Source organism: Mobula birostris, chromosome 9, assembly GCF_030028105.1.
Source record: "Mobula birostris isolate sMobBir1 chromosome 9, sMobBir1.hap1, whole genome shotgun sequence".
Taxonomy (NCBI): domain Eukaryota; kingdom Metazoa; phylum Chordata; class Chondrichthyes; order Myliobatiformes; family Myliobatidae; genus Mobula; species Mobula birostris.
In genome coordinates, this window is record NC_092378.1 from 48,740,672 (window position 1) to 48,754,058 (window position 13,387).

General features: G+C 42.8%; 1 protein-coding gene across 7 annotated transcripts in view; it reads right to left on the bottom strand.

Annotated features, from left to right (window-relative positions):
- The window catches only part of hipk2 (homeodomain interacting protein kinase 2), a 259,940-nt gene that overhangs the window by 45,280 nt on the left and 201,273 nt on the right, over positions 1-13,387 (bottom strand). For 6 of the 7 annotated variants that reach the window (XM_072268021.1, XM_072268020.1, XM_072268016.1 and 3 more), the window contains 2 exons: positions 7,176-7,295; positions 2,030-2,116 (listed from right to left, as the gene is read on the bottom strand). In XM_072268021.1, coding sequence (XP_072124122.1) covers positions 2,030-2,116; positions 7,176-7,295 — 207 coding nt within the window. The remainder of the gene's footprint in view (positions 1-2,029; positions 2,117-7,175; positions 7,296-13,387) is intronic. The other variant, XM_072268017.1, reaches the window with a different exon arrangement.

The following is a 13,387-nucleotide window of genomic DNA, read 5'->3' on the forward strand; positions in this document are numbered from 1 at the left end:
GGTTCATGTTCTGCCTTGCTACGATGATCTCAGCTCACACTTCCAGAAGCTTATCACGCTGAAACCCAAGCCTGAATGGGCAGACTTCACTCTCAGATGCAGTGCCACAGTAAATTATGAACAGTTTCAGATATGCCCAAGTATAAGCATTCTTGGCTCCTGCTTCCAATCATCTCACACACACACACACACACACACAGCTTGGCTAACAACTGACTTTTATGGCTTGGGCCAAATTACAAGGAATACAGTTTTACAGGCACAGTGAGTGATCTGAAGACATTATACCCATCATTGAACTGAGGGAATGGTCTGTTAAGTATTGGAATGCACTGTCAAATTCAGCACTGGAGGCCAATTTAATTGCAGAAGTCAAAGTAAGTTGGATAAATTTATGAGAAAAAAAAGAATTTGCAACTCTGGGGAGATGGGATGAGTGGAATTCAGTAGATTACTCTTATGTTACCCTAGTATAGACTCAACTGTTGAATGTCCTCCTTCCATGTTTTAACCATTCTGAAATTTAATGAAATGTAGATGCACTAAAATCTGTCACCTGTGAAGCTTATCTAAACATTTTAATAACTACGGCCAAGCTACACTGAGCTTGGAGTATCTTTACCTAATTTCTAATCCTTCTCCTTGCAGGGAACCTCTGTCCTTCACTCCTAAGTGTATATGAGATTGGGAACACAGCCAGTGACTCACAGGCTGGTATTCGTGCTGAAGGTGCTAAGTCAATTACACAATAAGTTTTCTTCAATTCAAATCATCACAAGAATATTGCAGCTGGTACACATGCAATTTAACACAATGCAATAGAGATTTGAGTCATACTGCTTTACGTGATACTGAGCCAGGTCAATATAGCCCAGGCAGGGTGCAGAAGAATAAAGGAATATTCAAACTATTGAAATGACATCAGACACTTCGACCTACTTGTATCTTTAGTCCAGCTAAAAGAGAACAAATACAGTTTATAACTTTGTTTGTGACTCCTTGTCTTGGTGAGTACAGACACCGAATTATTCACACCAGTTTGTGGGTTCAGATCGTGTTGAAGTTGGGCTGGAATTGCCTCATCCCTCCAGGAAATAAAAGCAGTTAGGGTTTCCCAGAGATTTAGGAGAAAATGCCTGTGAGAGATTATATGTGCATCTCTCTAACAGCGTGTACAAGGACTTTTAATTCAAATACATGGCTGTATACGGGTATGCTTCAATGTAGCTGTGTATTTCCGCTTATATGTGGGTGCAGCGACCATGCTTTTTTGTGTCAGTGTGAGATTGTGAGAGACAATGTGTGTGTGTGTGTGAGAGAGAGAGGGAGAGAGTGTGAATGTGTGTGAGGAAGAGAGAGTGTGTGAGTGTGTGGGAGAGGGAGAGAAGGAGGGAGAGAGAGGGAGGGAGGGAGAGAGATGGAGGGAGGAGAGGGGGAGAGAGAGAGCGAGAGGGGGGGAGAGAGTGGGAGAGAGAGAAAGAAAAGAAGATTCAGCCACTCATGCCTGCTCAACCATTCAATCAGATCATGGCTCACTTTTTACATGAGCACCACACTCCCATACTGATTCACATCCTTTTGATAGAGTTTTAAATATTAATGGAATTAACTCTGACTTTGCTGTGTCTTCACAGCCCTCTTGAGTAGGGAAAACCAAAGCTTCACTACCCTCTGACTGAAGATGCAACCATAGTTATTGTGCCTACCCTTGTGTACTTGTTTCTATTATGTTGCTGGTGTACCAGTTTCTGTATATATCTGCTTCTGCCTGTGACTGTCTCTGCAGATCTGTGCATGAGTGGATAGATGAATGTAGATGCATCAGGGCAGGCAGTTGAGTGTGTGTTTATGTGCCCACAGAATTTCATTTGGGGCAGTTTGTAAAAAACCCTACCAGTGCTAACCACCAGGACTCAGATAGGGAAAAGACTCCTTGGGAATGTACTGAAGACAGCTGGTGCCCTTAGAATTGTAGTCCGTCACAAAGAGCAAAGAAGAGGAGAAAACCAGCCAAGAAATTCAATCGTACCTGTGCCATATCATCCAAACAATTAAAAATGTACTTTCTTGCCTCCTTTGACTTGATTCCCATCTCTGTCTCATGATCTTCTGGTGTCTGTAATTTTTTAAACAAGAACATATGTTTAACACAATATTTAGTGGAGCACAGATATCGCTGAGGCAATTTGACTTCCATGAGTACTGCCTGGCATCTTACAGTAGATCAGTACCCACTCAGAAATATCAACAATTACTGATCACTACATATACCCAGCTCCTTCCCACAACATTAAGACTTTGGTAATGTGTTTAATAGATGGAGCCTGCCTACAATCCAGGAATTTCTACAATGCAAAGAAAACAAGACTCACACAAGGTCTCGCCTCTGAATATCATCTGTAAATTATTTCCCTTTTTCCATTAGGCGTTGCCCTATTTAACTCCTGCCTGAAGGACTGGGAAAATTCCCTTTGAAAGCAACCAAGGCTTCTTAAAGATTTGCCAACACATGTTGTTGGAAAGTTGCTTTGGACTCAAGACAATGTGTGTTTATTTAAGTGTTGGTATGTTCCAACTATCAAATATTATTGGGGCAGCTGATTTTTATTTCATTTTTCCCTATAGTCCTAGGAGGATAATGCACCCTCTGACTTGGGACAGCAGTCTGGCCCAGAATGGCATTGCGATAATTGAACAAACTAATTTCATTGCACAAATGGCAATGGATTAGTCATTGCTTCAATTGTGCCATGCTGAATCTGACCGAAATGTATGAAACACAAGAGGCCAGCGGCTTTAAATTGATACCCAACTGCACAGTTCCATTCCCCTCTTTATTTCCCTATTGACCTGAAACTTGCTCTCAGGGACCCAACAACTCCTCTGGGTTTTTACAATAAAATGGTAATTTATGGTAGCAAATTAAACTGTTAACAGTAAAAATGTAAAAAAAAGTAAACTGTTAACAGTTTAAAAATAACAGTAAAAAGGTGGCTAGGAAAAGGATAAGCAACACCAGCTATGTGTAGAGCTATGGGAGACAGGCAAGATTTTTAATGAGTATTTTTCATCAGATTTTACTGTGGAAAAGTAATGGATGCCAAAGAATTGAGGAAAATGAGTTGTAATGCCTTGATCCACAAACAAATTTGCAAGGAGGAGGTACTGGCAGCCTTAAAGTGGATAAATTGGAAATATACAAAATAAGAGGCATAGATTGAATGGACAGCCAGAGACATGTCCCAGGATGGAAAGGGCTAATACGAGAGGGCATATGGTGATTGGAGGAAAGTATAGGGGGCTATTTCAGAAGGGCATTTTTTACACAGAGTGCTGGGTGCATAGAATGCACTGCCAGGGGTGATAAAGGCAGATACATTAGGGACAATAAAGAAACTCTTAGATAGACAAATAGATGATAGAAATATGGAAAGCAATGTAGTGATTGATCTTTGAGTAAGTTAAAAGTTTGCCACACCATTATGGCCACAGGGCCTGTACTGTGCTGTAATGTTCTATGTTTGATGTAAATCCCCATGGTCTGACTAAGTGCACCCTTAGATCTTGAGGGAAGCTAGGAAACAAATTGTGGAGTCCTTTAGAGAGATACTTGTTTCAACATTAGCCACAGGAGGGTGGCCAATGTTATATCATTATTTAAGAAGGGTGGTAAAGACAGTCCAGCCAACTACACGTCAGTGAGCCTGACATCTGTACTGAGTAAGTTACCGGTGAGTAAGAGTTTTTCGAAGAGATGACCAAGAGGACAGACAAGGGCAATGCAGTGAGTATTGTCTACCTAGACTTTAGCAAAGCCTTTGACAAGGCCCTACATGGAAGGCTGGTTTGCAAAATTACATCAAAAGGGATCCAGGGAGAGCTAGCTAATGGGATACATGATTGGCATGATGGTAGGAAGCAGAAAGTGATGGTGGAAGGTTATTTCCTGGACTAGAGGCCTTCGACTAGTTGTGTTCCCTGGAGCGCAGTGCCAGGATATTTTTGAATGAGAATGTTCAAGGCACGGTTAATAGATCTGTAAGTGACACTAAAATAGGTGGTAGAGAGTGAAAAGCATTATCAGAAAATACAAGGGGTCTTGGATCAGTTGTTAACTGGGCCAAGGACTGGCAAATGGTATTTAACTAGATATGTGCAAGTTTTTGAACATGGGAAGTAAAATCAGGTTTAGACTTGTACAGTGAATGGTAGCACTCTGGACTGAGGAGTGTAAATACACAGTTCACTGAATGTGGTGTCGCTGGTAGCCAGGGTTGTGGCAAAGGAGAAGGGCCATGCTGGCATTCATCAGCACGGCACCAAGCACAGGAGGTAGGCCATCATGCTCCATTTGTGCAAGGCATTGATGAGGCTGGATTTAGAGTACTGTGCACAGTTCAGGTTACCCCCTCTTACAGGAAGGGTGTCATAAAGCTGGGGAGGAGTGGAAAGAAAATCTACAAGAATGTCAGGATTTGAGGGCCTAAGCTATAGGGAGAGGTTGCAGAGTTTGGGACTTTAATCTGTCTATGAGTGACACAGAAATATTGAATACACTGAGGGAAAGGAAATCAAAAACTAGCAGACATAGATGTAAGGTGAGGGGGAAAACATTTTAAAGGGACCTAAGTAGCAATTTTTTTCATACAGAGATGGTGCATATCTAGAACAAGCTGTCAAAGAAAGTGGTTGGGGCTGGGTACAACACAACATTTAAAAGACATTGGATAGGGATATAAATAGGGAAGATTTAGAGGGATGCAGACCAAATACAGGCAAATAGGACAGACTTAGGTGGGCTCCTTAGATGGCATGGACAAGTTGGGCCTCTTTCCATGCCTGTATTCCTCTGTGACTCTAAACATCACATCCTTGGGACGTGTGAGGGAACAGGGGTATCTGGCAGAAATCCACGATTATGGGAATAAATACAAACTCTGAACACATAGCACCTGAGTGCATGTTTGAACCAGACCAGCAGAGCAGAGGCAGTAGCACTAACAGCTGCTCCAGTAAATGGAGCAATTTTTAATAAATTATCATTTAATTTTCCAAATCAAAAAAATATATGTGGTCAAACCAGGATGAAAGCTGCGTAAAATTTGTAAGCCCAGTATCCAAAGATGCCTTTGATCCAGAGAAGTAATTTTGAAGTTTGGTGGCTGTTAGTGTGAAGGAACAACACAATTTGCTGCAACACACTTACAAACAGCAGTGAAATGACAATTAGGTAATTCACTTTTCAAAAATGTGATTTTAGGAATACATGTAGGTCACATGGAGAACTCCTCTGACCTTCTTTGAAGCAATTTCTCATAATCTGTAACAACTAAAAGGGAAGGCAAGCTTCAGTTTAATATCTCTCTTCATCACATGTCCCTCACTACTAAAAAGGGAAAGTCAGCCCTGATTTATCTGTTGAATATAAACTACTAACTCAGCCAAAAATGACTCCTAAGGCCACAGGGATCATAATTCCACCAGCTCTGCAAGATAGTTTTGGAGTAAGCTGGAATTTCATACACTGGCAAGTGATTTGCCCGTAACCACAGCGTAAATTTAAATCAACATGCAAGTGACCTTTTCTGTTATGCTTCTTTGTAATCAACCACACTAGATTAGCTTACCCAGCATCCTTAAACTGGCCAAAGCTACATTCAGGGGTTGAGCTGAGTTGTTCTGAAATCTTAGCTATTTACTTGCAAACGTTTCATTACCATAGGAGGAGATTTCATCAGTGCACTGTTAATTGTTAACAGCACACTCATGATGCCTCCTTGTATGGTGACGAAACGCTTGCAAGTAAACTGCCAAGATCAGAGAACAACTCAAACCAACCATCGACCACCTGAGCCAAACATTTTCTGAATTACTTCCAGCTATGTTCAGTGAACCCCACCCAAACCAGATCAATTGCATCTTTTGGTGAAAACATTGCTTTGAGTTGACAAAGCATCTTGATGATCCCCAATGAGAAGATAAAGCCCATTCTCACCCAAATAAATCAGAAGTTATATGAGGCATAGCTAGGGTTGACAGTAATAAACTTGTCCCCATAACAAAGACGACAGAGGTTTAAGGTAAGGTAGAAGATTACAGATCTAACTATGATATTTTCCCTCCAGATTGTGGCTAGAATCTGGAACACACTGCTTGAGTGGGTGATGGAGACTAGCACTCTCACAACATTTAAGTATCCAGATAAGCACTCAAATTGCCAAGTCAAAGCTACAATGCAGGTGGTGAAAATGGGATTAATATGGATAGTAAGTTCCTGGTTATCATGGATACGTTGGGCTGAAGGGCCTGTCTTTGTACTGAAAGATTGCAAGATTGTACAAAGAGTTCCCAAGTTTGATTTTGAGCTGGGGGCGGGGGGTAACCAAGTTCACCTGTGTCCCCAGGCAACAGTTGGTGTGACAGATTTGCCTCTGATCTTGGAATGTGGGAGGATGGGAATGGGGATGAGTCTGGATGATGATAAATCCTGGCAGCCTTTGAGAAGACCTTGCTGGGAAGTGCCTGCATAAATGGGTGAGGACATTGGACTCAGTACTACATCAAGTAACTTAAACAGGACTAAGCATGAAGAATCAAACACAAACTACTGTGTGGTTTGGTGGTGGGGAAGTAGTGGGTCAGCCAACTGGCATCCCTGACAGTACAGGCTGGGTGGGCGAGTCATGGGTACTGTAAAGAGTGAGACGAGAAGAAAGCTTGGTATGAAATTGGGAAAGAATGGATAGGAGAGAGTGTCAACAGATCTCGCCATAGGTTCGAGCCGAGACTCAAAACTATTTCATTTGAAAATGCACTTGAGGTGTAACAGAATCAGCTGCAATAGCCATGTCAGCATTAAATAAAGAGCATAATGGTTCCATCCAACACCTGAGACCACAGTTACTGCGAGTTTCTCCTGTCAACAGGGACACAAGCTTTGATGATAATTGAACAAAAGAGGCGAGATTTGTAAAAGCAAAAGAAACCTAATACCATTTGCACCGTGCAGTCAGCTGATGTTAGAAGAACCCAAACTAAGCCAAGGTTATACCCCGTGGTTTTGGTAAGAGTGAACAACACAAAAAGAAGGGAAAAGAGATGAAACAGTGGTTGTGAACAGAATAAAAGCAAGAAAGAATGAAAAGCCTCCATAAAATTCAAACACAGTGAATTACCTTAAGCCTCCACAGTGGATACGATGAATCTGGATCTCTGTTGAAGAACCGTGTTGTCTTTGTCCCTGCACTTAACAAATACTCTGCCGGCAACCCTTGCGTTTGTGAGATGTAACGGATCTGAAAAAGAAAGGGAAAAGAAAGCAGTGCAACAGATGTCCTAATAGACTGTACAATCCTCTGGGGCCCTTAACAGGATTCTTCCTGCCTCCACCATTAACGATTTGAACCTTCCTTCTAATAGCAGGTTCATTGCATCCATTCACATGGATAGGAGAGACCAGAAGTAAAAAACTACTATAAACACAAGAGATTCTGCATGTGCTGGAAACCTAGAATAACGCACACAAAATGCTGGAGGAACTTATCAATCATTTCAGAGGACCTGTCTTGGGGCCATCACGAAAATGCAATTACAAAGAAAGAATGGCCGCATCTCTACTTAAGAGTTTGCAAAGACTCGGCATGACATCTGAAACTTCGACAACTTCTATAGATGTGTGGTAGAGAGTATATTGACTGGTTGCATCACAGTCTGGTATGGAAACACCAATGCCCTTGAACGGAAAATCCTACAAGAAGTAGTGGATACAGCCCAGTACATCATGGGTAAAGCCATCTCCATCACTGAGCACACCTACATGGAGTGTTGTCGCCGGAAAGCAGCATCCATCATCAGAGACGCAAACACTAGGAATTCTGCAGATGCTGGAAATTCAAGCAACACACATCAAAGTTGCTGGTGAACTTCCTGACGAAGGGTCTCGGCCCGAAACGTCGACCGTACCTCTTCCTAGAGATGCTGCCTGGCCTGCTGCGTTCACCAGCAACTTTGATGTGTGCTGTCCATCATTAGAGACCTCACCTCTCAGGTCATGCTCTCCTCTCTCTGCTGCCATCAGGAAGGAAGTACAGAAGCCTCAGGACTCACACCACCTGGTTCAGGAACAGTTACTACCCTTCAGCCATCAGGCTCTTGAACCAAAGGGGAACTCAACTTCATTTACCCCATTACTGAAACGTTTCCATTACCTGTGGACTCACTTTCAAGTACTCTTCATCTCATGCTCTTGATATTTATGGCTTGCTTGTTTCCTTATTGATTGACTGATTGAGATACAGCACAGAGTAAGCCCATCCTGCACTTCAAGCCATGCCGCCAAGCAATCCCCCGATTTTAAACCTAGCCTAATCATGGGACAATCTACTATGACCAATTAGCCTCTTAACCCATATGTGGGAGGAAACCAGAGCACCTGGAAGAAGCCCACGCAGGTAGTGGTGGGAAATGATCCCTTGTTGCTGGCACTACAAAGATTTGTGCTAACCACTAAACCCTTTTACACACCGGTAGAATGCCCAAGTTAGGGCAGTCTTCATTGGTTCTATTATGGTTATTATTCTATTATGGATTTATTGCGTATGTCTGCAAGAAAATGAATCTCAGGGTTGTATATGGTGTATATACACATATGTACTTAATTACCAAATTTACACTGCACTTTTAACAATTCAGCCAGCAGCTATGGAGAGAAATATACAGTTGAAATTTCGGGCCAAGATCTTTCATCAGGTTTCCTTCTTCGCAAATGTGAATTATTAGGACTATAAACATTTTTCAAAACTATTCTGTATTTGTAATATTTGCAAATATTTAATACAGTGAAATTACAGCTCACCATTTTCGGAATAAGCCAACACTCTACTTACAATGTGACACATATCAGGATGATATTAATTTCTATTTTATATAATTTCCACGGTAAACAGTCCAAGGGATTTTTACAGATTCCAGTCCTTCATTGTGTAGTGGGAAGGAACTACAAACAGGGGTCTTTCCACATACACCTTTTACAATGGCTGCTCCATGCTTCAACTTGTTGTTCCAACATTTTATCCCGGACCAGGAAATACACTGATATTCAATGTTCAGCTATGGAAAGTTCCTACACACCAGATAACATCTTCTGCTGAACTGATAATCTTCCAGCAGCTTCAGCATGTGCCTCAACCACCTCTCAGGAAGAACCATGACCACTATGTTTCTTTTCAGATCTTGACAAGTGCACAAGGCAGAAAGAGATGAGTTGTGATCTCATTCCTCACCCCAGCCACCCATGTGATGACGCAAACCCTGGTTGTGCATGCAGATCCTGAATTCTCATCACCAGCCAATTAAGTTCTGGTGATGGTTTGAAATCTCTGGCAATGAACATTCTACCAAATGACTCTCGTAATCTGCTTGCAGAATTAACTAAAGGAACTGCCGTCTCCTTTTCCCACTGAGCCTGATTGAATATATTTTTCCACATAAGTTGTCCTACAAGGGAAAAGTGGTGCAGCACAATCCAAATGAATGGAGACACAAGGGAAATGCCAGAAATCTGAAGCAACACAGTGCTGGAGGAACTTGGCAGGCCAGGCAGCATTGGGCCAAGACCCTTCATCTTTGAGAGAAATGAATGTTAAAAGTTCACTTCCCTCCACAGAAGCTGCCTGGTCCAGTGAGTTCCTCCAGCATTGATCCAAGTGAATAGGACATTCCAGGACAATGTGGCCAAACCCATTCCACACAATGCCAGAGACAAGCCAGACTTCAGCAGATTATGACACAGTATTTGTGTGCGAGCTCTACAAACAGGTTGATGCAGCTACAAGAATAGTTATCAGGATGCACACATTTCTCAGCCCTTTTCCTGACTTCCCAACACAATAGGCATTTCCACCAACTAACCTAACTTAGAACCTTAAACTACAAAGCCTGCTGCCCTCCATAATAGATTTTATTTACTTAAGTGGTACATAGGGGAGCAAATTCTCACCAACTTCCACATTTTATCATAAGTCTTTCCACAGATATACAAGAGTACATTCAGAGGTGAACACCATCTCCCTGCTTCCCTGAGGTTTGTTTCACTTAATCAAGTGTGAACCAATGAAGAATCTCTTTCAAGTCTGTTATGCTTCAAGATTATAGTTATTTATCAGATGTACGGTGACATGCATCATTTGCATTAAGAACCAATCCATCAGAGGGTGTGCTGGGTGCAGCCCACAAGTGTCACCACACATTCCTACGCTAACATAGAATGCTCACAATCCTCAGTAAAACAATGGCAAACACAAACACAACAAGCGACAAAACAGCAAAGCAAGTCCTATTACTCCCTCCCAGCCATGCACATACGCAGTCGCCTAACCCCTAGAAAGGCCGTCTTCTTTGGCCCCCAGTGGACTCGGACTCAGACGTGCACCTCCAGACACCGGGCATTCAACCACCCCAGCAGACTCACGGACCCAGGGCTCTAGCCAACTTCCAGACTTCCAATTTGACCCTCAGCCCCAGCCCCAAGAACCGCCAATCGCCGAATACCAGGCCTCAAACTTCGGACTCCCAAATAACATGACCCTAAACACCTGACTTGAATTCCCACCTCACTGATTTGTGAACACTAGGGGTCATCAGACCCGGTTCCTCCTGCACGCACGGAACTCCGGTTCTTCACTACAGGTATAACAGACATCCCACCTCTCCCGTAAGTTCTGGAAGTCTCCCGCATATTAATAGTGGCTCCCTGATGCCCGCAAATCATATACAATGTCCCGGAAATTGATTTTTTTTGAGAGAGAGCGAGCGCAAGAGCGAGAAAGCATGCGTGAGTGAGAGTGGCTGAGAGAGAGAGAGAGAAAGCGAGAGAGTTCCAAAAAAAGTCAGGTTGGCAGAGTGTTCCAAAAAAAGGAAAATATAAAACATACATCACCCCAGACTACACTAAAGTGTACCCCTGCTTAATAGGGGTCAAAAATAATGACAGTGTTGCTCGCTGCACTGTTTGCAACAGTGACTTTTCTATTGCCCATGGAGGGTTAAAATGTAAAAGACATGTTGAGGTGAGTTTAACAGGTGTCATTCATTCATTAGCATAGCTAACGTTATTTAAACTAGCTGGCTAGCTGCTGAGGAGCTACTCTATTGCAGACATCCCACCTCTCCCAGAAGTTCCGGGAGTCTCCCGCAAATTGATGGTGCTACCTCCGTGAAATGGGTTTTTGCAGGGTGGGATGTTTGGGTATAAATTGGTTCCTTCACCTTTGTCTGTACACTGTCCTACTACAACAGTTGAAGGTGTTAACTCCCGAAGTACTGATGTAAACAGTAATAAAGCAAGAATTTGGAACAGAGGAGAATGATGAGAAGGGTTGCCCATTCAGACCCTTCAGCCTGCATCTCTTTAGTTACATGAAGGCTGATCCAAATCTTAACCATCCTTCTCTGTTATTTAACTACAGGTTCTCCTCAGGTTACAACAGAGCGCTGTTCCTGAGAACTGTTCAAAACCTGCACAGTTGACAGGTTGGAAATGTTCCAGCAAAGTTCAAGGTAAATTTACCATCCAAGTACATCTATGTCCCAAAATCTACCCTGAGATCCATTTTCTTGCAGGCATGCATAGTAGATACAAAGAAACACAACAGAATCAATGGAAAACTGCACACAAATTCTGACAGGTTGTGCAAATACAAAGAGAAACAAGTAACCAAAATCAGTTGAAAGTGAGTCCAAAGGTTGTGTGCAATGATCAGTTTGGTGTTGTTGTGAGTGAAGATATCGACACTGGTTCAGTGGCAGGATAGTCAAAGGGTAATAACTGTTCCTGAACTTTGATGGTGTGGGACCTCAGACTCCTGTACCTCCTTCCGGATGGCAGCAGTGAGAAGGTAGAATGGCGTGGATGGTGGGGGTCCTGGTTGGTGGATGCTGCTTTCCTGTGGCAGGGCTCTTTGTAGATGTGCTCAATGGTGGAGAGGGCTTTTCCTGTGATGCACTGGGCTGTCTCCACCACTTTTTGTAGGCTTCTCTGTTCTTGGACATCAGCGTTTCCACACCACACCGTGATGCATCCAGTCAGGATACTCTCCGCTGTGTGTCTATAGAAGTTTGCCAGTGTTTTAGATAACATGTCAAATCTGTGCAAACTCCCAAGAAAGTGGAGGCAACTGCCATGCTTTCTTTGAAATGGCATTTACTTGTTGGTCCCAGGACACATTCTCTTTTATTATAATGCCTAAAAGTTTAAAGGTACTGACGCTCTCCACCTCCAATCCCCTAACGAGCACTGGCTCATGGACCCCAATTTCTTCCTCCTGTAGTCTTTGGTTTTGCTGACATTGAGTGAGAGATTGTTGTTGTGGCACCACTCAATCAGATTTTCAATCTCCCCCTATATGCCAGTTCATTACCAATAAATGTGGCAGCGAATCAGGTTCCCAAGAAGTATAATATGTCCACAGCTCTGCAGCAGCTGGCAAAGACCGGTGTCAGTCACTGTTCACTCTCAAGTTATAACTCGTTTTTTCTTGTGAGTCTTCAGTCAGGTAGCCTCACTTTGGAGCTGCCAGATCATAATTTAAAAATCCGCAAGTTCATAAATATCTTGGAAACATGCAATATATACTCTAAGTAATTATCTTCCTCCTAGGCATTGGTTGGGGTTCCAGTTTCACTCGACCTTAGGTGGCTAATGAAACTGATCTGAGAATGACAGACTCTTCCACTGATGGGGTGGGAGGCAGAGATCTGCAGTCCAAAAACTCACCAACAGACACACACCATGACACAATGTTGCCTTCTCTTTCAGCAAAGCCAGGTAATCAACCAATAAATCCACCCCTGAGTCCGTTACTGGAACTAACATATGATTTCTGAAATACATGATCCACCTCACTTTGAAACCATCAGGTGAAAGAATTTTCAACCGCATTAAACAAGCTGCTCTCATTCTGTGGTAATACACACAAAATGCAGGAGGAACTCAGCATCAGTGAAGGGGGAATAAACAGTCAACATTTCCAGCTGAAATCCATCAAGGCTGAAAAGGAACGGAGCAGAAGCCAGAATAAGAAGATGGTGGGGGGGGGGAGAAGGGGGTTAAGAAGTATAAATGGGCAGATTATTGGTGAAACCAAGTGAGAGGGAAGATGGAGTGGGGGAAGTGCGGATGAAGTAGGATGATAGGTGATAGGTGGAAGAGGTAAAGGACTGAGAAGAAGGAATCTGATCGGAGATGACAGAAGACCATGGGAGAAAGGGAAGGAGGAGGGGAACCAGGGGGAGGTGACTGGTAAGTAAGAAGAGAAGGTGTAACCAGAATATAGAACGGAAAAAAATGAAGGAGGGATGTGGTGGAAATTACCAGAACTTAGAAATCAAT